Source organism: Hermetia illucens, chromosome 6 (genome assembly GCF_905115235.1).
Source record: "Hermetia illucens chromosome 6, iHerIll2.2.curated.20191125, whole genome shotgun sequence".
In the NCBI taxonomy this organism is placed as follows: Eukaryota; Metazoa; Arthropoda; class Insecta; order Diptera; family Stratiomyidae; genus Hermetia; species Hermetia illucens.
In genome coordinates this window covers 99067397-99093584 of record NC_051854.1, presented here as the reverse complement: position 1 = coordinate 99093584, position 26188 = coordinate 99067397, and the positions used below count along the sequence as shown (strand labels likewise).

At 44.0% G+C, this 26188-nt stretch overlaps 1 protein-coding gene across 1 annotated transcript; it reads left to right on the top strand.

Annotated features, from left to right (window-relative positions):
• The first annotated feature begins 1438 nt into the window (after positions 1 to 1438).
• Positions 1439 to 25783, top strand: LOC119658618. Its single transcript, XM_038066111.1, has 6 exons — positions 1439 to 1608; positions 18794 to 19065; positions 24702 to 24867; positions 24950 to 25240; positions 25298 to 25499; positions 25568 to 25783. Exons 1-6 carry the CDS (start codon positions 1510 to 1512, stop codon positions 25747 to 25749), a joined length of 1212 nt encoding a protein of 403 aa, XP_037922039.1. The 5' UTR covers positions 1439 to 1509; the 3' UTR covers positions 25750 to 25783.
• The last annotated feature ends 405 nt before the right edge of the window (positions 25784 to 26188 follow it).

The following is a 26188-nucleotide window of genomic DNA, read 5'->3' as shown; positions in this document are numbered from 1 at the left end:
ACGTGACATGGATGAGCTGGTATAGCGAACCAGAGCCTCCCCCGCGAAGTAATACTTCACGGTGGTCCCGCGGGGAGAGGCGGAAGAGTGGGGGTGGTTCTAGTGGGTGTGAATCCCACACACTGCTGCAACTTGGCGCAGCAGCGTCTTTCTAAGATTTCCACCTCCATCCATAAAAAAAAAAAAGAAAAGACGAGAAGATTGGCCCCTGGAAAGCCACACATCACCCTAGAAGAGGGACAGCTCACTCACTGAGAGAGAGATCGGTTTGCAGTGCACTGCTTGACCCCGGATTCTTGTTTAAGGGAAGTGACCAATTGTTAGGTTTTTTGTAAAATAAATGGTGAAGGTAAATGAATATGAATTGATGTGAATTGGGAAATTGAAAGGAGTAAATTGGGAAAACAAAGGGGTGTTAGAACGTGATAAAACGAATTGATATTGCGTATTATTAAATGCATTCTTCCATCAGATTGTCCCCTGTTATTGTTTTGTGCGGCTTGGTTACAATTAGTGAAAAAACTAATTTTTCCGATGTAGCAGAAAGTATAATTTTTTAATTTTCAGGAATCGATATTTCTAGGACCAGCAAATCTAAGTTTTTGACTTTGTACATGATTTCAAATATAAAACAATCCGTCTGGCTAAAAATAACCGCCAGATTTAAACTATTGAAAACCGGATAAGAGATTGACACAGCGCTACAAATTTTTGAGTCTCCTAAAACTGATAGGTCAGATTTACCACTTGCATTCATCTGTACGTTTATGTCCCAAAGCACACCCCAACACTAGATATCGATACAATACAGATAGACGAAATCTCGAAAATTGGGGGTCGGGGGTATAACCTGGTATAACCTGGATCTGTGTGGCCCCCTCCCTTAATTGTTACTACTATATCTTTTACGGATACGGTATTTTGAGAGTTATTTGCTCAATTGTATCTCCGTCTAAAATAGCAATACCTAAGATCTATTAGGAATGTTGACACTAGAATCTCTCAATCATAAGATGATTTAGCAAAATTTATATAAATAAATTAAATATTGCTATGGAACCATCGAGATAACTTCAACGTTAAGATTATAATTCTCATTTGTACAAAACTCAATAGACTGGTGACTACGGTATAGATAAAAAGTAGAAATATTTAAATTCAATGGTTTCATATTATTATGAAATGGCAATAGCAATGGCAATAGGTACAAATATAAATTAGGATTTATATAAAAAATCCATTTCACAACATTACTTTATTCGGATAAGAATGTTTTTTTTTGTTAATGGAGTTTGAAAAAGAGTTAATAATTACTTTTAGTTACACTGTGAATGGGAGATAACAAATTAGTATGTATTCAAGGCTTTGACTTTGCGAAAAAATTGTGGTTTTATCGCACAAATATTGTAAGCGTAGCTGATAAGTTTTCACAATTGTCTCTGGCAATTCATTCGAAGATCGCCAGCAAGCGAAACCAGTACTATCGGGAGTGTAACGATAGATTTCACCATGAGTTTCAATAAAGATGAATTAGAGCTGCCCAAATGGGTTGATAGTGACTTTCTACGAACGGTTATTGAAGAGGGCGGAAAAGGGAAAAATGTTCAGGTGAAGTTTAATAATAATAATCCATCATATGTTTGTGAATATTATATAATACTTAAATTATGTGAAGTTAGAAGATGCCGTAGAAAAACGTTAATACCAGACAAAATGTTCAGTTAAAAAGTTGTTGAAAGATACTTGAGAAACATTTTGATGTGGGTTGTGGCTTCTGACTTCCCATATAAAAGGTACATTGTCCCTTTTTTGGAATTACATTATGGTCTTAGTTTCATCCTTGTTTATTTTTAATCCCACTTTTCCGCTGTCTCTCCAAATTTATCAGCTGGGAAGCTGGAGCTTCGAGTATAAAAATTTTGTGGTCACTTTGTGTTCAAAATATTCCTAGACATATTCTATTCCACCGTTCATATGAGCTCACTTTATATAATCATGGATGGATAAATTAACTTGAAATACACATTTTTGACTTTCTATAACTTCATTAATAATAATTACATTTCCTTCAAACTTTCCAATTTTTAAAACATAGTAACATATTATTATCAACTTTATTTGAACAGGTATCAAAATAGGGTGGCTAGACTTTGTATAGGAGCAGTACTGTGATTTTTCTCACATTTTTCGGTTGGATAGGTCCTGAGAACGAGACCTGTTACACTTTTAGGGGCGCATATTTCGAGTCCTCACTCTTCTATGTTTCACCCAATATCAAATATGGAACCAGTTTCGAAAAGTGCTAATTGAGCCCTTTAATTTGATACCCTATATGGCCACTTTCTGTGAAAAAAAAAATTTTGCAGCCTCCCTTCACATGTATGGGGAGCCCCCCTTAAACTTAACACAAAATGGCGGCAGTTGCTACATGTAAGCTAACAACAGATCACATACTCTTACCAATTTTCGTGACAATCGGTCCAGCCGTTTCCCAATAAATTGGCTGTGACAGACAGGCAGACAGACAGACAGACAGACAGACGGACAGACAGACATCGACTCGATTCTAATAAGGTTTTGTTTCACGCAAAACGTTAAAAAGAGCTAAATGCTATCTGTTGCCGCTTTCGGTCACGCTGCTCCGCAGGGTAGGGGTAGCGTCTGATAAGATCGCCTCTGCCTTGCGATTGAAACCGTCAACCGTCATAATTTTTTTTATAGAAATGATATTAAACGAAAACAACAAAGCACATTTAATAGCAAAAAGAATGATTTTCTTCATTATTTGATAGGTACAATATAGACTGAGTTATGGTCTGTCAAACGTAAATTCGTCATGTCTAAAAAAATGAATACTTTCAAGGTCATATAATACAAAATCAATAACTTTCATTGGAAATTTATCTGAAGCTTTTTTAAAGTGCTTGAAAAGACCTTTAAAATGAGGTATGATAGGCGAAATAAATAATAACCGAATCTTTTGAGTATCTACTGTATTAAGGCCCTTGCAATAAATTCTGAAAATTTGGTGAATTTAAAGTTCGTAGTTTCTTAGAAAAAGTAATTTTTTTTAAATTGTCCTTTTTAAATATGTCAAAAAATAAAGACGATAATGAAAAGCTGCGAATCAACCAACAACATCAAACCGCACTGGTCAAACACGAAGAAGAATAAGGATAGGAGAATACAACTTTGAGAACGTTGACAATTTCTCCTATCTAGGGTCGAAAATCACAACCGATAACAGCTACAATGATGAAATCCGCGCACGGTTGTTGTTAGCCAACAGAGCCTATTCCAGCTTACAAAGACTGTTCCGCTCGAAACGTCTCACCATAGGGTCAAAGCTCTTACTGTACAACACTATGATCTTGCCAGTCCTCATGTATTCCTCGGAAACTTGGGTTGTTAGCAAGAAAAATTGCGAACTCTTGGCCGCGTTCAAGAGAAGAATCCTCCGAAGAATTTTTGGCCCCCTAAATGAGGATGGACGATTCCGTAGCCTACACAATGACGAAATCTATGAGCGATACCATTACCGTCCGGTTGTGGATAAAATCCGGCTTAATTGGTTACGGTGGGCGGGTCACTTAATCTGTATGGATGAGGATTTTTTTTTTTGAGGTAGGGTAGGTGAATGCATTTACGCACACAGTGTTGGACTCCCGATTCAGTACGTCGTCGGACTACCAACTAAACACCTCCCCATCGTCAGAGAGCTAGCCTGGAACCGTTTGTCACATTACTTCGGGCCAGCCCCCGAACTCTCCCGCTTTGTGGAGCCTTCAAATCAGGGAATTCCTTTCACCAACGGGAGGGGAGAGGAGGAAGGGAACTGTCAGTTCAAGGAACCCCCTGCCATCCGGCTCCTCCACCGGTCGAGTTCTATCTTCTTAGCAACGAGAAGGGCCCGAACGTAATGGGCAACACGGTTCCAGCTATCAGCAGTCCTCAGCATCTCTTCCACAATGTTGCCTGGAGAGAGATCCCCTGTGTTTAAATAGAGCTGGTGACGAACCCCATCCCACCTTCCACAAGAAAAAAAGTGTGGTGGGCATCGTACACAACTCCATTGCAAAACACACAATCCGGAGAACGCGCCTTTCCAATCTTGTGCAGGTAAGACTGAAAATTTCCATGCCCACTTAAAAATTGGGTAAGGAAATAGTCAGTCTCACCATCCTTCCGATTCAACCACGCACCTAAGTTGCCGATGAGCCGCGCAGTCTATCTGCCTCTAGTTTCATTTTCCCAAGAGAGCTGCCACTCGTCTAGAGTGTGTTGCCGTTCTTCGCGAGCAACCACCTCCCTTGGCTCATCTCCCTTGCGCTTGTATATGGTCTGACGCTCCCTAGCAAGAAGGGCAACGGGGATAACTCCCGCGATCACCATCACGGCCGGTTCAGAGACTGTGCGGTACGCAGACGCCACCCGTAAAGCTCCCCGTCTCTGTACTTGCGCGAGGCGTCTACGATATATCTCCTTGTTAAGAGCGCCAGCCCATACCTCTGCGCCGTAGAGCAGGGCAGACTGCGTTGAGCTCATCAGGAGACGTCGCCTACTAGACGTAGGACCCTCAATGTTTGCCATTAACCTACTTAACGCCGAAACTCCAGCCGCAGCCTTGTTCTCTGCTGCTTGGATTTGCTCAGAAAAGCTCATCTTTGAGTCAAGAGTCAACCCGAGGTACTTTACCGCTGATTTTGACTCGATTATCGACTCGCCGAACGATATGGGACGCAGGGTCGGAACTCTCTTCTTAGTCAGGATGACTACTTCGGTTTTCTCCAGTGCAAGGTTGAAACCATGAGTAGTCATCCATCCGCTTACCCGTCGCATCAATATGCCGAGTCTGCTTTGCGCCTATTCGACAGTGCGTCCAGCAACAAGCGCTGCGACATCATCTGCGTAGCCGACCAGGCGCGACTCTTCTGGCATGTCGAGTTTAAGCAGACTGTTATAGGTAGCGTTCCAGAGGTCCGGCCCTAGGATGGATCCCTGTGACCTCCATCCACCTTTGGCCCTCTAGTGTTTCATAGAGCAGGGAGCGGTTCCTCAGATAGTCCCTCAAAATCCGTAAGAGATAGTTCGGCACGTTGAAGGTATTGTCTAGTGTGCCTAGAATGTCTTTCTATCTTACGGAATTGAAGGCGTTTCTGACGTCAAGCGTTACGAGGAGCACCACCCGTCGAGTTCGGGGGCTATGTGCCTCTGTTCGTCGAACGGCGTCCACGACCTGCATGACAGCATCAATTGTCGATCTCCCTGCCCTAAAACCAAACTGCCGGGAAGATAAATCTCCGGCAGCGCGTATCGCTTCAGCGAGTCTACTTCTGATGAGCTTTTCGAGCACTTTCCTAGCAGTATCAAGCATATATAGTGGGCGGTATGAAGACGGCAGTTCGGGATCGCCTTTCCCTTTAGGGATCAGCGCAAGCCTCGCAACTTTCCAACGAGCAGGGAAATGCCCTCTTTCAGGCAAGCGTTGAATGCGCCGAGCAGTAGGTCTGGCCGGTGTTGGAATACCAGTTTGTACACCTCTGCTGGAATACCATCGGGTCCTGGCGCCTTCTTGTTTTTCATAGAGAAGACTGCCTGTTCCAACTCTTTTACAGAGAAAAGTGGACAGTCCTCTGCGCTCTCCGCGCCGACGTCACCATCCCATACGGGGTGTGCAGGGAAGAGTGCCCTCATAATGCGGTCCATCTGCTCGGCCTCAAGTGAACAGGGTTTCCGCAAAGCCCCGATTTTTCGGGTTGCCAGTTTGTAACCGAGTCCCCACAGATCCCCATTCACCTCGTCGATCAGATCTTGCCAGCAGCGAGCTTTGCTCTTGTTTATTGCGCTTCAGAGTCTCCTTTTGGCTGATTTGTACTCCATACCATAATACATGCCTCCTCCCGGTTGCCTAGACGTTGTGTTAAGCGGCGGAGCCTGTGACATTCCGTCCAGAGCTCTGCGATTTCCACTGTCCACCAATACATGGAAGGTTTGCCGCGCCTCGATGTCTTCCTGGGCATGGAGGCTCCGCAGCCCGTCGTTATCAGGTTCATAACTGAATTTACGACAGTGTCAGCAGCGGCGCCACCGCCCCCAGGAGTACCCTTCAGCGTGGCCCCACCTGTTCCCAGAGTTTCGACGAACTTCCCGGTGTTCACTTTCGCGACGTTCCATACACAGAAAGATCGCTGGGGTGGCGCACACCGAGAGTTTGTGTCCACCACTTCGAAAGCAATGTATTGGTGGTCACTTGCCGAAAAGTCTTCCAGAACTCGCCACCCGTTCACCAGCGACACCAGTGATTCCGATGCGAAGGTTACGTCTGGAATGCTTCCTTCGCAGCCCGGGCGCCGGAACGTTGGGGTGGATTCGGTGTTTAGAACTACCAGTCCTGTTCTCCCCGCCATTTCCAGAATTCGTTTCCCTCTGGAATCTGTGTGAGGCATGCACCATTCAAGTGCCCTAGCATTGAAGTCACCCCCGACCAGGATCCGCCCATCCGTGCTTAAGATAGCGTCCTCCAAAGCCTCAAGCCTCCGATGAAAGTCCGGCATCGTCTCATTCGGCGTTCGGCGGCACTGAATCCAGACAAAGCCGTCCCCTCGGCCTTCGGAAAGAACCCCCAGGAGGGTGCCGTCCCGAGCCCAGATGGCAGCGGTACCTGATATGTCTGGGTGCCATGAAACTGGGCCTTTGTTTCGGTACTCCTCACTGATGAGTACTAAATCAGCTTTGGTCTCCGCAGCGAACTGCGCTAGCAACTCGTGAACGGTTGCACTCCGGTGCATATTGATTTGTAGGATGCGAATCATGTTGACCGTATCCTAGCTCTTTCCAGTTCTGCTCTGAAAACTGGACACCGCCCCGATCCCGCAGTGTGCGCAATGCTGTCATCAGTCGCGCCACGGTCCCTGCATAGGACGCAGCTTTCCTTTTCATTGCAGCTGTTCGCTTTATGGCCAGCCTGACCGCATTTACGGCATGTTGCCCTTCTGTCAGGTCCCCGACAGTTTGCAGATGTGTGCCCATAATCCAAACATCTGTAACATTTGGTTGAGGCGGCCCGAATTCGTATCCTACACACTACCCAACCAATTCTTATTTTCCCGCTGTTTAGAAGCTTCCTCGCGTATTGCTCGGCAACTTCCACCACAGCGAGTTTTTGGCCTCGGGACTCGGAGGTGATACCAATCCGGACATTGGTTACCTCCGGGCATTCGCGTTTGATGGCCTCTTCGTTCTTTGCCGTGAGACAGTCAAGGTCTCGTATTTCTAAAGCACACGTGGGTTTCAGGCTAGAAACCAAAGCTTTTTCTCCTAGAAGCCCCTTGACTGCTTCACAGAACGTGACTTTATTTATAGTCTTCGGGCCTAGTTCGACTAAGACTCCACCACCCTTCGTTTTACGTATGGAAGACACCTCCGCTCCGTTGTCTTCGGGTTTGATTTTGTAACGGATTTCGCTGAGGACTTCCGCAAAAGTCTTGCCTTCCGTCGGCTTAATAAGCAAAGCTGGCGGTCTAGTCCTCCTTTGTTTCCCCACCTTTTCTTTTGGCACTCCGTCCTTCGTGTGCGCCTTAGTTTTAGGCAGAGGTTTTTCTGATGGCGCGACGTGTTGTTGTCTTTTGATCCTCTTCACCTTCTTCTTTTCAGCCCTGGAGAGTATCTGAGTGAAGTCTCCTTCAGATTTCCCTTACCCTTTCGTTTTTTACCAAGTTCGCTCTGCAATGGGCTGTCAGCGATCCGTTTGGTACTCGTGGTGTTCTCCTCGGGAAGCGCGGTTGTTTCTGCTTCCTGCGGATTTTGTCTTACTTTCCATGTTCGCCTATAGTATGAAATCCTGTCCAGGAGCTCTTCCAGTTCCATTAGCCCGTTTTTCACCCCTTTACCGACGTTTTTCTGAAGGAACGTCGAAGATCGCATGTGTTTCACAACTGCCGTGCATTTTTTTGATAAGTCTTACCTCTTCCGCTTGCGCCAGAGTAATCGACAGTCCTCCCACTCGGCTTATATTCGAAACCATTTTATTAGTTTCGGCAGTTTCCACTGTGCCTCTTTCCCCAATTACAGCACTGTGCTGTATGGTCTGGGTTCCTATCTGTGTTGCAGGTGCTGCATCACTTTCCGAGTCTTTCTCTCCGTCTGCGCGTCCCGATGTCTCGTCGGGTATTTCAGCCCTTGTTGCGTCCTTCGCTGGGCGCTGGGGCGAACGGCGCATTTTCGTGGTGCGAATAAACGCAGCCAGCTCACTCTCCATTTCCACTATCTCCTCGTTTCGTTTTTTTTCTCCATTTGAGTTGTTTACCAGCGCATCGTGTGCAAGGGAGTGGGCCGCAATAGTCAGGAACGGGTATACCCTTGGTGACACAGCCCCTACCCCAGCTCCCTGAGGCCTGACCTACGCTTAGCTGATCCCGGAATTCACGGACGGATCAGCGCTCGCTCGGGGCAACGCGGTCTACTAACACCGGTTCAATGCACACTACCCGACCAGGGTCCCGAAGGGGCTGGCTGCTGATACACGCCACAACTACCACCTTGGCAGAGCTAGGCTCACATCACCCCATTGACGTCGAGAGGGAGTTGTCGACGGCTCCGGGGACTCCCAGTGTGTCCCGGCGTGTATCGGTCATTAGCAGTTTCTCGAGGCTACTACCTAGGACGCAAGTATTATGCCAGCTAGGGGGTCAGAACTACTTGCTCGCGCACCTCGGGGACGCCACTCCCCGTATCGTAAACGACCCATGAAGGATCGTTGACGATCCATGAGGGAGTATGAATGAGTATGATCCCACCCGGAAAGTCTATAAGGGCAGACCCTATCTAAGATGGAGCGATGGCGTAGGTCAGGACGCCAGACAGCTATTAGGGATATCGAATTGATGGACCTCGGCGCAAAACCGGTATGTCTGGAGTCCCTTATTAAGGCAGGCCTGGACCGGATACCGGTTGTTGCGCCGTTGATGATGAAAAGCTGCTTACTTAATCTTTTACCGTAAAAGAGGCCACATTGAGTATATTCTCACTTCGTTTTTCATTTTGGGAGATATTTAAAAAAATGAAAATTTTTCTTTTGGAGTAAGTCACAGTTTTTTTTTGCTGAAACTACGCACTTTAAATCCAATAAATAATTCCGAGGGCTTAAATACAGTAGACACTCAATGCATTTTTGATTTATATGACAAACCCAGGCTCGGTTTTAATTGATTTTTATATTAAAATTTCAGGTAATTAGATTATTTTGAACATATCATCATCATCATCAACAGCGCAACAACCGGTATCCGGTCTAGGCCTGCCTTAATAAGGAACTCCAGACAGACTCCGGTTTTGCGCCGAGGTCCACCAATTCGATATCCCAAAAAGCTGTCTGGCGTCTTGACCCACGCCATCGCTCTATCTTAGGAAGAGTGTGCCTCGTCTTCTTTTTCTACCATAGATATTGCCCTTATAGACTTTCCGGGTGGGATCATCCTCATCCATACGGATTAAGTGACCCGCCCACCCTAACCTATTGAGCCGGATTTTATCCACAACCGGACGGTCATGGTATCGCTCATAGATTTCGTCATTGTGTAGGTTACGGAATCGTCCATCCTCATGTAAGGGGCCAAAAATTGTTCGGAGGATTCTTCTCTCGAACGCGGCCAAGAGTTCGCAATTTTTCTTGCTAAGAACCCAAGTTTCCGAGGAATACATGAGGACTGGCAAGATCATAGTCTTGTACAGTAAGAGCTTTGACCCTATGGTGAGACGTTTCGAGCGGAACAGTCTTTGTAAGCTGAAATAGGCTCTGTTGGCTGACAACAACCGTGCGCGGATTTCATCGTCATAGCTGTTATTGGTTGTGATTTTCGACCCTCAAAGTTGTATTCTGCTATCCTTATTTTTCCTGATTGACCAGTGCGGTTTGATGTTGTTGGTTGATTCGTCTTCGGTGCTGACGTTGCCACCATATATTTTGTCTTGCCTTCATTGATGTGCAGCCCAAGATCTCGCGCCGCCTGCTCGATCTGGATGAAGGCAGTTTTTACATCTCGGGTGGTTCTTCCCATGATGTCGATATCGTCAGCATAGGTCAGTAGTTGGGTGGACTTGAAGAGGATCGTACCTCTTGCATTTACCTCGACATCACGGATCACTTCCTCGAGGGCCAGGTTAAGGGGGACGCATGATAGCGCATCCCCTTGTCGTAGACCGTTGTTGATGTCGAATGGTCTTGAGAGTGATCCTGCTGCTTTTATCTGGCCTCGCACATTGGTCAGCGTCAGCCTAGTCAGTCTTATTAATTTCGTCGGGATACCGAATTCTCTCATGGCCGTGTACAGTTTTACCCTGGCTATGCTATCATAGGCGGCTTTAAAGTCGATGAACAGATGGTGCAACTGTTGTCCATATTCCAAGAGTTTTTCCATCGCTTGCCGCAGAGAGAAAATCTGATCTGTTGCTGATTTGCCTGGAGTGAAGCCTCTTTGGTATGGGCCAATGATGTTCTGGGCGTATGGGGCTATCCGGCCTAGCAAGATAGATAGATAGATAGATGGTACTCAGCAACGTGATACCTCTATAATTGCTGCACTGTGTGATATCTCCATTTTTATGTATGAGACAGATAATGCCTTGTTGCCAATCGTCAGGTATTGATTCGCTGTCCCATACCTTGAGCACAAGTTGATGAACCACTTGGTGTAATTGGTCGCCTCCATATTTAACCAATTCGGCTGTAATTCCATCGGCTCCTGGCGACTTATGATTTTTTAGCCGATGAATTGCACGGACTGTTTCTCCGTCGTCTTCAGTTGGCGGGACCTCCAACTCGCCGATGTTCTGGTTGTTCAGTAGCTCATCAAAATACTCAACCCATCGCTCTAATATGCCCATTCTGTCGGAAATCAGATTTCCCTCTTTGTCTCGGCAGGATGAGCATCGAAGTGTATAAGGCTTCATCCTGCTGACTTGTTGGTAAAACTTCCACGCCTGGTGCGATTGCTCCCTGTACTTTTCTAGTTCACAGACTTGTTGGTTCTCCCAGGCTTCTTTTTCCCGTCTGTGAAGTCGCTTCTCCGCTCGACGGAGTTCGTGATAAGTCTCTGCGCGTGCCCGCGTTCTTTGAGAATGCAACATTACTCGGTATGCGGCATTCTTCCGTTCCGTTGCTAGCTTACATTCATCGTCAAACCAGCCGTTCCGACTCCTTTTGCGGCTGGGGCCAAGTATGTTTGTGGCCGTATCCATGATAACGTTCTTCAGGCGATTGTGAAGATTATTTGTTTATGCTTCATCTCCAGGTCCTCTGTTGACTGCGGTTATTGCGGCATCCATTTCCCTCTTATAGGTGTCGCGGAGGGTTGTATTGTGGATGGCTTCAGTGTTCACTCGCACTCTGTCAGAGGGGATTCTAGGTGGTATTGTTATTCGAGCTCGGAGCACCATGCCAACGAGATAGTGATCCGAGTCTATATTGGCCCCCTTATATGTTCTGACATTCATCAAGGCTGAGAGGTGGCGGCGTTCGATCAACACGTGGTCAATTTGGTTGAAAGTGGTCCCGTCTGGAGAGGCCCACGTATGTTTGTGGACCGCTTTCCGCGCAAACCAGGTACTTCCAACAACCATTTCGTGTGACCCTGCTAATTGAATAGTCCGCAGTCCGTTATCATTTGTTTTTTCGTGTAAGCTATGGGAGCCAACGTATCGCCTGAATACGGGCTCCTTCCCTACTTGGCTGTTAAAATCCCCAAGTATGATTTTGATATCATATCTGGGACAGGCTTCGAGGGTTCGTTCTACTGCCTCGTAGAAGGTATCCTTCTCCAACTCTGCAGTCTCCTCTGTAGTTGCGTGAACGTTTATGAGGCTTATATTTCTAAACTTGCCTCGCAAGCGCAGAGTGCATAGCCGTTCGCTTATGTTTTCAAAGCCGATAACAGCAGGTTTCATTTTTTGGCTGACTAAGAAACCTACTCCGAGCACATGGTTTACTGGATGACCGCTATAATATATGGTGTAGTGGCTCTTCTCCAGGAAACCGGTCCCTGTCCATCGCATCTCTTGCAACGCTGTTACATCAGCCCTATATTGGGACAGGGTATCGGCTAGCTGCTCATCAGCTTCATTTCTGTACAGGGAGCGCACGTTCCATTAGAAAATGCGCAAATCGTTATTCCGTTGTCGTTGCTGGGTCCGTCGTTTTAAAATGCGTCCTGTCCGAGGCTCCTGTTATGGCTTCGTAACAAGTTGTTTTCCGTGTAGGGTTGTCAGCCCTACCCAACCCCCAGCCAGGAGGACCAGTTGGTACAATTTGTCCCGTTTTTAGGCATGGGAGACTCGCCTTCATCCTTCTCCGTCTGCAGCTTTTCGTTAAGAAAGAGCTCCCAGCGGTCACCACGTGGAGGTGGAAATAGGGTTTGGTAGTAAAGCTGTTGGTGTTGGTTTAGCAGGCATTTCCCAGGTTTTATGCTCCATCGTGGGTACCAATCCACGTTTCGCCCTGGGACCTATACTACCCTTTGACCACCTTTGAACATAGCTCAGTTATTATTTGTTCCACTTATCATACCTCATTTCACAGGTCTTTTCAAGCACGTTTAAAAAAGCTTGAAATCAATTTCTAAGTTACTGATTTTGCATTATATCACCTTACGTTTGACGACCCACAGCTCAGTCGATGCTGCACGTATAAAAAAGTGAAAAGACTCATTCTTTTCGCTGTTAAATGTGCTTTGTTTTTGCCTCATATTATTTCTACATAAAACACATGATTTTCGAATTATTTGCGAAAAACCATTGAAAAACATAATTTTTGTCGATGAAAAAACGACATGTTTTCCACCCTGGGGATGAGGCGTGCATCGGCACTATATAACTGTTATTTCTTATGCTACTACCATCCCAAAGTTCATCTCAATCGGTCTTGACTGAAAGAATAATTTTTTTTGGTCGATTTTATCAAAAAAACAGTTAATGTCATCTAAAAGGGAATCATATTTTTTAATAATAATAATCGTTGGCGCAGCAATTCAATTCGATTAAGGCCTTGAAGCGTATTAGATCACCTTCTTTTAGACCGTAATGGTACACTATATTACACTGTAGGAAACAAAGTGGGCAGCATTGCACTCTTCCGAGATTTAGTATTCGACTCAGGTATTCATTACCAGCTGAGTCGCCTGGTATCCGACGTCCAGTCACAATACAAATCCCTTTGCCTCCATTGAGAATTGAATCGCAACTTTCCTTACGCTCTAACCACTGAGTCATACGAAGGCAATCATATTGTTTAGATGCGTACAAAATTTCAAATTGATCGGTTGAAAAGTTTTCAGTTTATCGTGTATGCCGACTTTGAAAATGTTGTTTTAAGATAAACGCGTTTAAAATTTGGGTTGACTGTGAGGACAGTAAAGTCTGCCTGTCTCTGTTTTAAAAGGGTCCTTTGTCCTTTGGACTGCAACTTTTACAATTTTCGGGATTCCGTTTTGAAATTTTAGGGGAATATTCTTCAAGTATAATGCCATCGATTAAAAAAATATAATAGAAAAAAGAAAATTCCGGAAGGCTCTAATTGTATATCTCCCCTTAAGGTTATGTTCAAATCTACCAGCATCTTTTGGATAATGTGCTCTAAAGAGGTATTAGTATGATAATGGGCTCAGCTTATTGCCTTTTCGAATCCGAAGTCTGTATCTATCGTTTTCAAGATTGTAAAACAAAACCTTATTAAATTCGGTTTACTGTCTATCTGTCACACGCATTTTTTTCGGAGAAGTTATTATAGGGAACAGTGGGAACAGTGAATGCTCAAGCATACAATGAGTTACATCCTTCTGCGTCGAATTTAAGGAGGGGGGGGGGGCGAGCAGTCCCCATACATCCAAAATGGGGTGTACATTTTTTTTTTCAACCAAATATATTCATGTGGGGTATCAAGTGAAAGTTCTAGGTTAGTACTTACCGAAGCCGATCTTAGTTTTGACATTTGTTGGAAAAATGGGGAATGCGGGGGGTCGAAAGTGATCACTTCTTTCACGGACCCATTCTCAGAAACTATCAAACCGAAAGTTTGGTGGAAATTGCACTATTATATATATATAATATATGCATATATTACGTGCTATATAGCAATGAAACAAATGCACATTCAACTGGCTTAAGAAAAGAAATACACAAAACCTTTGATACCTGAAGCGTCCAGCTTCCGGTTTCCCGACTTATTTTCTTTTCAGTGGTGTTTTTTTTTCAGTGGTTGTTGGCATTTGATGTTAAACCATCCATTTTTGATGGGAGCAACCCCATATCCATCGCGGATATCCTCATTCCAAACGAGATTTCAAGTTTGAAATGTTGGTTGAGGCGTGATGACCATTGTGGTACGCCACATCATGCATTTTGTGCGGATCCAGGAAGCGATTTCACAGTGTAGTTTACCCTTGATCCGCGATATTCAAATCGCTCACTTCTGGGGATGTTGCTGTTTCTGACAGGGATGTTGCCTGCTTCAGGTCACTTGAAGGCAGAAAATCAATCAAAAATTGGTGGTTATCAGTTTCAGTAAGCCGCCCTAAGGCACATACCACCTTTGAAACAACCGCAATAATATCTGAAGCGAGAGGAACTCGTTTGCAGGAATAAGTTTTTTAAAGCGAGAGAGTTCTCTATAGTTCTGAGAGCTGGCCAATCAAATAAAATGAATACTGCCTCATTGTAAAGGCGGCGGAAATGCAGCATTGTACTAATAAGTTCCCTACGCAACTTCGGATGCGCTAAGAAGTTCTGGCGTGTATCCTACAGTTGCTACATTAGCTCCACCGCACGCTTCCTCCTGTGTATCATCGACGCCCGCCAACGCTGAACCGCAGGCCCTTCCGACCTCATGTCGTCCGAGCGGCCCCCAATTGAACGTCGCCTCGCCACCGAAACAGCTGTTCGTGTCAAGGCTAGCGTACTTCACTACGCCCGACGAAATTCTGGCCTATATCAGAAGCAAAAGCAACTCAAATTTGTCACCTCTTTCCTGTGTGAAGCTGACGAAGGATGGCTCTCCTGACCGAGTGATAGCTTCCTTCAAAGTTACATATCCCCATGACTTTGATGCTATCGTCCAATCCTTCTTTTGGCCACAGGGAGTCTTCGTTAAGCCTTATCAGAGGTCTAAGATTCGTGAAAATTTCCGGCCCGCCCGCCTGCCTCGCCGAACTTGAATGATTCCAGTAACTATAGGCTATTTTATCAAAATGTAAGGGGTATAAGGACCAAGCTGTCGGATTTCAAACTGTCTGCCTTAGCATTCCAACATCATGTCATCTGCATTTCTGAAACCTGGCTGGATGACAGGATTTTAGATTCTGAGCTCCTGTCTTTCGTTGTGACAGAGACTGCGTTGCGCTTGGCAAGACAACCGGCGGAGGTGCCCTAATAGCTGTTAAGTCCCCTCTCCGTGCCGAAATCGTCTTTTCCTCCTCCTCCTCCTCCTACGATTCTGTTACTATACGTGTCCTTCCGCCAAACGTATGTCCCTTTATCATATTGTGTGTATATTTTCTCTGCCTAAGCCCGCTTTCTCTGTGCGAGGATTTCTTCGACAGATTATCAGAGGGCCTAACCGTTTTGTTTCCCTCACTTCCTTTAATCCTCTGTGGTGACTTTAATCTTCCTATGCTCTCCTGGCCCGTTACACCTGGCCTTCCCTCCTTCCCTAATAACTCGACCCACCCTTCCTTTCCTCTATCCACTTTCATGTACACCTGTGGGGCCCTCCAATTTAACCTTTCTAGAAACCACTTAGATCGCACCCTTGACCTTGTCCTCTCTAACCTTCCTGTACGTTATCTTTCCCAATCCCTTCATGCTCCGTCTTACGTTGCCCCTGACGCCCATCATCCTGCTCTCGAGTTTGATGTTCAGATATCCCGACTCCACTCTCCTGTCGCTCGCAAGCCTATCAAGTTCAATTTTCGTAAGGCGAACTTCGAAGGTCTGAACTCAGCCTTGGCGTCAATCAACTGGGTCCCCCTGCTCTCTCCATTTACATGTGACCAAGCACTCAACACTTTCAATACCATTTTATCTGATCTTCTTCCTTGTTACGTTCCCTCCTCTCCTAAGTGCTTACGCTCTTACCCCGTCTGGTTCACCACTGAAATTCACAAAAAACTACGTCAAAAACAGACTGCGAGAAAGAAGTTCCTGTCTTCTAGAAACATTGCTGACTTAGTTTTTTTCAAATCCCTTCGTTCCTCGGTCAAATCTTTAATACGTAAGTCCAGAAACGAATATTTGTCCAGCGTGGAAGATTCACTAAAGCGCGGAAATCTGAAACCTTTCTGGTCCCACATTCGCAACTCCCGCTGCACCGCCCAGTTATCCCCTCCGTCCATTAAATTCTCTGGATTCTCAGCTAACTTCCCCCAACGATCTTGTGATTTACTCTGCCGCTACTTTTCGTCAGTCTATGTTCCTCCTCTTTCCTCCGAATCCCTCCCGATAGTAGATGCAGCCTGCCCCGCATCGCCTACCATTCCCCTTCTTACTCCTATCCTTGTCGAATACCTCATTGGTGAACTTGATGCCAAGGTCGGACCTGGCTACGATGGTCTTCCAAACCTTCTTTTGATCAAAACTGGTAAGTCCATCTCCCTTCCCCTATCTCTTATTTTCAACAAAAGCCTTGAAGAGAATCATTTTCCCAGCTTGTGGAAAGTGGCTCTCATTAACCCCATTCACAAAAGTGGCGATCGTTCGCTTGCCGAGAATTACCGTCCCATTTCCCTCCTCTCCTCCTGTTCCAAAATCCTGGAAAGATATGTCAGCGACTGGTTGTCCGCCCACTTTGGCCAACACATAGTGAAAGAACAACACGGCTTCGTTAAACGTAGGTCCACTGCCTCCAACTTGATTGACTTTACTAACTTTGTCGCCAAATGTCTAAATTCACGGCAAGAAGTGCATACCATTTACACTGACTTCGCGAAAGCCTTCGACACTGTAAATCACAAGATACTTCTATCCAAACTCTTGTCCCTAAACGTTCCCATACCACTTGTTTTATGGCTTGCCTCATACCTTTCCAACCGATCCTGCCGCGTCTCTTTTGACGGCTGTACTTCCCGCTCCTTCTCCCCCTCTTCTGTCGTCCCACAGTGGTCTATTCTGGGTCCTTTGCTATTTTTATTTTTTATTAACGACCTTCCTCCCCTCCTTACTTGTCCCTGTTTGCTCTATGCAGACGACCTTAAGCTGTTTTCCGCTATATCGTCGCCTATGGACTGTGTTTCCCTTCAGAATAACCTGGACACTCTGGTTCGTTGGTGCTCGACTAATGGTTTAGCGCTAAACGTCAGAAAGTGTCACTCTATGTGCTACTCCCTAAAATTCTCACCCACTTCTTTCTCCTACTCGCTTAACGGACATTCCTTATCCTGCTTAAATGCCACTCAAGACCTCGGAGTCACTTTTGACAATAAGCTCCGCTTTGACACCTATTGCCTCGATGTCATTAATCGAGCAGCAAAATTGTCAGGCTTTATTCTTCGCTCCTCCTCTGATTTTGACTCCATCCAACCCTCCTTAGCTCTCTTCAATTCCCTTGTGAGGAATACCCTCGAGTATTGCTCCGTGATCTGGTCACCCACTCGTAACTGTGATTGTCTTGCCCTTGAAAATGTGCAACGTAAATTCACCCGTTCTCTCTTCTTTAAGAAAAGCCTCCCTCGTGTGGATTACCCCTCCCGCCTCCGCTTTCTAAACCTTCCCTTCCTACAACAGCGTAGATCCTATCTGGATCTATGCACATTCTTTAAACTTTCCTCGGGCCTGATGGACTGCTCCGCCGCTGACGAGATCACCTGCCGTCCTGCGTCTTATAACACACGTAACGCAGATATTTTCAACGTGCCCTTCGCGGAGCTCGAAGTCTATTTTCATTCCCCGATTCCCAGGCTTTGCCGGAATTATAATATAATACAAAACAGCTTGGTCCTTTTAACTTCCCTACTTTAAGTAGTTTTAAACGTAGGATAAGTTTTTTGCTTTCTCCTCCTCCTGAGGACAATAATTAATTGGAATTCTCTCTGTTTGTTGTCCGTTAATTAATTAATTAAATTAATTAATTAAATTTAATTTATAAATAAATAAATTAAATTAATATCCGCAATCTTTGCTTGGAATAATCATAGTTTACATATGACGCAAAATCGAAATCATCTTTTCACTTCATACATACCATTTCATACTGTAACATTACAAATCAATCACTTAAATTCAAGAATCCCCATATTCACATGCACTCGAAACCATTTTCTAGCCCGAAGCCAGCCCGAAGCCAACCTAAAGCCAGCCCAAAGCCAGTACGGATACGCGGCATCGGCAATAGCTGCCGCGAGCTGTACTACGAAGAGCGGTAATGTTAAGTGATGGTATATGTATTACAACATTAACTAATGTAATGTGATACAACAAGGTGATATCACTTTTGTAATGTTACATACATTACCGACTCATTTTTGCGGAGCTATATATTGTACTAACCAAAGTTCGTAGAACAATCAACTTACCTTTCAATGACACCAAAGTAATACTTTTTACGACATTATGATAAGAGAATATTTGGTGTCAAAGCACTTTAATCTCGGGATTCCTTACTGACGTTGAGATACATAACTTAATAACAGTTATCGTTTCTTAATCGTCGTCATTTTTTTTAGCAGTCCACGTGCCTTTATACTTCTAATTTCAATAATTGTAACTTATATTTTTTCATGTGATTTTCTTATAAATTTCCTTTTTCACTTTACAGATTCACAACTATGAAAGCACTCCTGCTACGGCACTTGGCGACCATTTTGCCAGCATAATGTTTCGCATTAAAGTTACTTTTGCTGCCGATGGGATTGCGAATGGAATTATTTCCTTAATCTTAAAAACTTGTCCAGATGATGATGGATTGAAGAAAGAACTGCTCGATAGTATAGATGTTTTTGGCATGGAAATACATATGTATTCACAAGTCCTGACTGAATGTAGGGACACTTTGGAAAAATGTGGATACACGGATCTGCTCGCACCAAGGTTAGTGAAGAGAGTTGGATCATAGCTTTAAAGACTTTGGGTGTACTTTTTTGGGGGGTTATATACAGTTGTCGTGGTCGGGAAAATCAAAAATTTAACATCCCGAAAAAATAAACACTTTGTTAAAACCGTCGCCATTTTTTTTTTTTTTGAAAGTTTCGATAAATCGTTCGTTCAGCGACCAGACAATACGATATATTAACGGAAACTTTTTGAAATTTTTATTTCGGATGAACCCTTATCGAGTTATCTTGCCCACGGCTAGCCATTCCCAAAGAGGCAGTCTTGGGAGGCAGCTGAAGATCCGTCTGAAATTGATAGACGACGGGTAGCTTTGTATTGATGAAGGGGGTAAGTCGCTCCCGAAATATATATTTACATTTAAAACTAAAAATTGTAGTCTGGAGGAAGCTACCCCTCGTCTATCAATTCTAGGCTAGACTACAAGGAGCAAAGAAAAATTTAATCCCTTAAGTCTGGTTCATACGTTCAGCTGGGATCTAAGTATACACTGCACACTATCTTTCACAACAAGGCGAATAAAATGGACTGAAATTTGTGGTCTAGCTATATGTAAATTTGTAAATTCTGCTGCTACCGAAGTGTCAACAGTTCCTGAAATAAAGACTGACCTAACCATTACGGCCTTTGTCTATTGAAAACGGTTTATGACTAGTTTCTGGAATGTGGGCACGCTCCTCGCCAACAGTATCGAGCTCCAGCAGTAACTTTAAGAGTTGTCTTCTGAAAGTGGGAAACAAAAGTCATCCTGACACCGGAACCTGGGAGAACCAACAAGTCTGTGAACTAGAAAAGTACAGGGAGCAACCGCACCAGGCGCGGAAGTTTTACCAACAAGTCAGCAGGATGAAGCTTTATACACCTCGATGCTCATCCTGCCGAGACAAAGAAGGAAATCTGATTTCTGACAGAATGGGCATATTAGAGCTATGGGTTGAGTACTTTGATGAGCTACTGAACAACCAGAACATCGGCGAGTTGGAGATCCCGCCAACTGAAGACGACGGACAAATACTGCCACCACCAAGTTTAGGAGAGACAGTCCGTGCAATTCATCAGCTAAAAAATCATAAGTTGCCAGGAGCCGATGGAATTACAGCCGAATTGGTTAAATATGGAGGCGACCAATTATACCAAGTGGTTCATCAGCTTGTGCTCAAGGTGTGAGACAGCAAGTCAATGCCTGACGATTGGCAACGAGGCATTATCTGTCTCAATACATAAACAAGTCGGGAAACCGGAAGCTTGACACTTCAGGTATAAAAGGTTTTGTGTTTCCCTATGTGAGGAGCTTAACGTAGTTCTCCATTGGCTTATAACATTGAGATATGGAAATCACCCAGTTCTGGGCAGGTTACTGCCATTGCCAGAACTCAACGATTTAATTATCTCGAGTCAATGCTATCAGCCAATGGAGAACTGCGTAATGAAATGTTTCAAGCATTAACGCCACCTGGATGAAGTGACATCCCGCAACTGGTGTTCTTTGTGATCGACGTATCAGCGCACGTCCCAACCGTAAAATTTACTGCAATGTCGTCCGTCTGTCGGTCTCTATAGTTTGAGTGTTGACTATAAAGGACAATGAACGGCATCTTGCGGTAATGGGGACGAAGATGTTGCATTGCACTGGTGGCGTGACACGTTTTGATCACGTCTGAAATGAGAATATCCGCGATCGATATGGGTTTGCACCGATCGTGGAAAAACTGTAAGAGAGGCGTTTTCGATGGTGTGGTCACGTAATTCACGCTAACGAGAATTCAACAACCAGTATTGGTCTTCCGAAGTCAATGGTAAGCAACCAAAAAGCCGGCCAAAACAATGGTCGCATGATACACTGGATGGGGATTTGAAGGTCTCGCGATTACATCCTGATCAGGCATTTGATAAAATAAAATGACGAAACCGATCACGACGAACCGACCCTGCTTGTGAACTGAAGGCTGAAGAAAAAGAAGAAGATGTGAGGAGCGGTGAGCCTGACAGTTCCGCGTCACATAGTTAAAAATTCGATTGGCATCTATTTTTTAGAAAGTAATTTAAATAAATCATTTGATGGAAAGCCCTGTATTGAAATAGTCAACCTCATACGCTTCACACTCTGAGTTTAATATTATTAGCAAATGCCAACAATTTAACCAACATCAAATATAAACAAGTCGGGAAACCGGAAGCTGAACGCTTCAGGTACGAAAGGTTTTGTGTATTTCTTAGTACGTAGCACGTAATATATCCGTATATTATGTGAGAGTATCCACTTTCGGGTCATATTGACATTCATAGTCTTCAATTTTCAAAGAAGCAACAAATTTGAGGTATTATAACTTTGTTAATAATAGTGCAATTTCCACCAAACTTGGTGAGATCATGCTCTATATTATAGTCTATATCACTGCAACATTTCATAGTACTAGGACAAACGTAAGGGGGGTTTCTAACCAATTACAAAAAATTGTAGTAATATACTATTATTAACTTTATTTAAACAGATATCGGCATGGAAGGTATTTCGGAGCCCAGGCACCATATAGTGGCAGCCTCCGCGCTCCCCACCCCTCCAACGAATGACAAAACTAAGACCGGCTTTGAAAAGTACTAATCGAGACCTTTAATTTGATACCCCACATGACACACATGATATTTGATGAAAAAAAATTTTACACCCCCCTTTTGCATGTATGGGGACACCCCCTTAAATTCGACGTAAAAGGATGTAATTCACTGTATGCGTGAGCGTTCACAGTTCCCACCTTTCTACCAAATTTGATGTCAATCGCTATAACCGTCTCCGAGAAAAATGCGTGTGACGGACAGACAGACAGACGGACAGACAGACAGACGGACAGACAGACAGTAAACCGATTTTAATAAGGTTTTGTGTTTACACAAAACCTTAAAAAGGGCTAGGGAGAATTAGATTCTTCTTGAATGGAATTTTAATATTTCACTCGAATTTCAATTATTCTCGTTAATTATGACGTCAGCATCTTATTTGTATGGCTTAGGATGCTGTTAATTAGCACGAAATTGATAAGTTTGAACTGCTATAACTTTCCCACTAATAGTTGGGTTTTCATGAAACTTGGCATGTGTATGCATGAGGCTGTCCTCTATGTTGGTGCAAAATTTAGTACACTTAGGATGAAATTTAGGGGAGTTTTTTAGTCAATTTCTAAAAGTTGATAATATACTATTAGTAAATTTTTTGAGCAGATACCGGAATGGGACATCTCTCGAAGATTAGATTTCACATAAGTGTTTTACCCAAAATCTTAAAAAGTGCTGCAGATAAGTAGATTCTTCATAAATGCGACTTTAATATTTCACGCAAATGTCAATTATTCCGGGTAATTATGACGTCAGCATCTGATTTGCATGGCTTTGGAAGCGGTAAATTCGCGCGAAATTGCTAAGTTTGAACTGCTATAACTTAGGCGTTAATTGCCGGATTTCTACGAAATTTTGCACGTAAATACAAAATATTGTCCTCTATGCTGGTGCAAAATTCGGAAGTCCTAGGATGAATTTAAAGGGGGTTTTTCAGTAAATTTCTACAATGTAGTAATATACTATAAGTAAGTTTATTTGAGCAGATATCAGAATGGGACATATTTTGAGGCCTAGATTTCATCTAGGCGCACCACTCCGATTTTTTCCGGATTTTTAGGTTGGGTAGTTTCCGAAAATGAGTCCTGTCTCACTTCAAGTGCGTATATTTTGACTCATTACTCACGCACTTTCCAATTTATGCCAAAGCTAATGTCAGTTTCGGAAAGTTCATTTGATACCCTACACAACTATATCCGGTGAAAAAAATTTTTGAATCCCCCCTTTGCATGTATGGGGAGCCCCCCTTTAAACTCCACCTAAATTTATGCCACTCACTGTATGCGTGGGATTTCATAGTTCCCATCTATCCACCAAATTTCGTTCGGATCGGTTTAGCCGTTTTGGAGAAAAATGCGTGTGACAGACAGACAGACATTGAATCGATTTTAATAAGGTTTTGTTTTACACAAAACTTTAAAAAGGAGATATTACATAGTGCAGGAATTATAGAGGTATCACGTTGCTGAGTACCATCTATAAGATATTCTCCGCTGTCCTGCTAGGCCGGATAGCCCCATACGCCCTGAACATCATTGGCCCACACCAAAGAGGCTTCACTCCAGGCAAATCAGCAACAGATCAGATTTTCTCTCCCCCCTCCCCTCCCTCCCTTGCCGCAGGATGGCAAAATTGTTGGAATATGGACAACAGTTGCACCATCTATTCATCGACTTTAAGGCCGCCTATGAGTACACGCCCATGAGAGCATTCGGTATCCCGACGAAATTATTAAGACTGACTAAGCTGACCCTGACCAATGTGCGAGGCCAGATAAAAGCAGCAGGATCACTCTCAAGACCATTCGACATCAACAACGGTCTACGACAAGGGGATGCCCTATCATGCGTCCTCTTTAACCTGGCCCTCGAGAAAGTGATCCGTGGTGCTGATGTAAATGCAAGGGGTACGATCCTCTTTAAGTCCACCCAACTACTAGCCTATGCTGACGATATCGACATCATGGGAAGAACAACCGGAGACGTACAAACTGCCTTCATCCAGATCGAGCAGGCGGTAATCGGCTGCACATCAATGAAGGCAAGACAAAATATAATATATGGTGGCAACGTCAGCACCGAAGACGAACCAACTAACAACATCAAACCGCACTGGACAAACAGGATAGGAGAATACAACTTTGAGACCGTTGACGATTTCTCTTATCTAGGGTCGAAAATCACAACCGATAACAGCTACGATGATGAAATCCGCGCACGGTTGTTGTCAGCCAACGGAGCCTATTTCAGCTTACAAAGACTGTTCCGCTCGAAACGTCTCACCATAGGGTCAAAGCTCTTACTGTACAAGACTATGATCTTGCCAGTCCTCATGTATTCCTCGGAAACTTGGGTTCTTAGCAAGAAAAATTGCGAACTCTTGGCCGCGTTCGAGAGAAGAATCCTCCGAAAAATTTTTGGCCCCCTACATGAGGATGGACGATTCCGTAGCCTACATAATGACGAAATCTATGAGCGATACCATGACCGTCCGGTTGTGGATAAAATCCGGCTGAATAGGTTACGGTGGGCGGGTCACTTAATCTATATGGATGAGGATGGTCCAGCCCGGAAAGTCCATAAGGGCAATATCTATGGTAGAAAAGGAAGACGAGGCAGACCCTGCTTAAGATGGAGCGATGGCGTAGGCCAGGACGCCAGACAGCTTTTAGGGATATCGAATTGGTGGACCTCGGCGCAAAACCGGGATGTCTGAAGTTCCTTATTAAGGCAGGCCTAGACCCGATACCGGTTGTTGCGCCGTTGATGATGATGTTGATTATACAGTGGAACCAAGATAATTAGTATGATCAAGGGACTGATGATTTGGTACGAACTATCGGGAGTGCAAAATAAAGAATATTAACTCTGGGGACCGGCAAATTTTGTACGACTTAAAGTTATTGTGTTTTCAAAAATCTTTCCATACTTTTGGCTGTCACTATGCATTTCTTATGAACAACGTAAATAAGTCATATTAATGGATTCCGTGTTTTCCCATTTCAGAGTCATATATTCTTCATTGACGCCACATAAAGCTATAATTTTTGAAGATCTTAGAGAACTTGGATACTTTATGCTGCCTCACAATATCCCGAATGAGCATGAAACAAGACTTATTTTTTCCAAAGTGGCTCAATACCATGCCGTTACGTTTAAAATGAAAGCCGATGTAAGTATCAAATTGAAGGGATGTAAACCTGTCCACTTCCTTACTTGCAGCCTTTATGTACTTTACAATGATTTTGAACCAGGGCCGAAGTGATCTCAACTTCAAAGCGACCATTTTCGGTTTATCGGTCGGCAGAAAAATGGATTTTTTCCTAACAGGACCAAAATTCTTGGCGGAAGTAATGGAGACTTTTCCTGGCTTCGAATCATGTGCAAATAAATTGCACAAAATTACAGCAGATTGGTTAATGGATAAATGCATAAAGATTGTCAATCAGCCAGCAGTGTATAGCGTTCTCAACCATGGCGACTTCCACGTACGCAATATGATGTTCAAAAGGAATGTATTTAATGCTATTTCCGAGATTGCTCTGGTAGTACATGGTTTCAAAATGACTTTGAATATAAACTTAAAGTTTTTTTTTTATAAGGTTGACTTTCAAGGCCCTCATTGGGGATCACCGGCCTATGATTTGGTTTATATGGCCGCTGTCCTGCCATATGAATTCCGTGAGATTGCATTCAGGCATTATTTCAACATCTTTATTGATGTCCTGGTGAAAACTGGATACGAGGGTGAACTGCCCACATACGAACAATTGCAAGAAGAAATCAAAGCTTACAGCTATTTGGGTAAGTAAAATCTGTGATTTATTCTATTACCAGGATTTTTTAGTAATATCCTCTCCCTTATGTTACAGAACTATACTTTCAATCAACGTTGGCAGTATTCGTACACATGGATAGAAGCAAGATGGATTTTGAAATGGAAGCACTTATGGTTGATCCAGTTGTAAGGAGGAGCTTATATAATGATGAAAAATACATTGCCCATATCAAGGACACTGTACCAAAGCTATTGGATGTCATTGACATTGAATGAAACCAATTATATTAGGAAATTTCCTTAAAAAATGTTCATTGCTTTGTTAATTTTGACGCTGGTCAGACGTTTTTGAAGTAGTTCCTAAAGGTGCTATTGTAATTGTAAAGTTTTACCTAATCGACAGGTGGCTCAATTTTATTGGACATGTGATCAATGGGTCCTTTTTTTTTTGTTTGGGAGTAGGGTAGGTGAATGCGTTTACGCACAGAGTGTTGGACTCCCGCAACAGCGCGCTGGCGGACTACCAACTAAACACCTCCCTGTCATCAGAGAACTAGCCTGGAACCGTTTGACACATTACTCCGGGCTAGCCCTCCCGCTCTCCCGGCTTTGGGAGCCTTCAAGTCAGGGAATTCCTTTCACCAATGGGAGGGGAGCGGAGGAAGGGAGTTGTTAGTTCAGGGAACCCCTTATCGTCCGATCCCTCTGCCGGTCG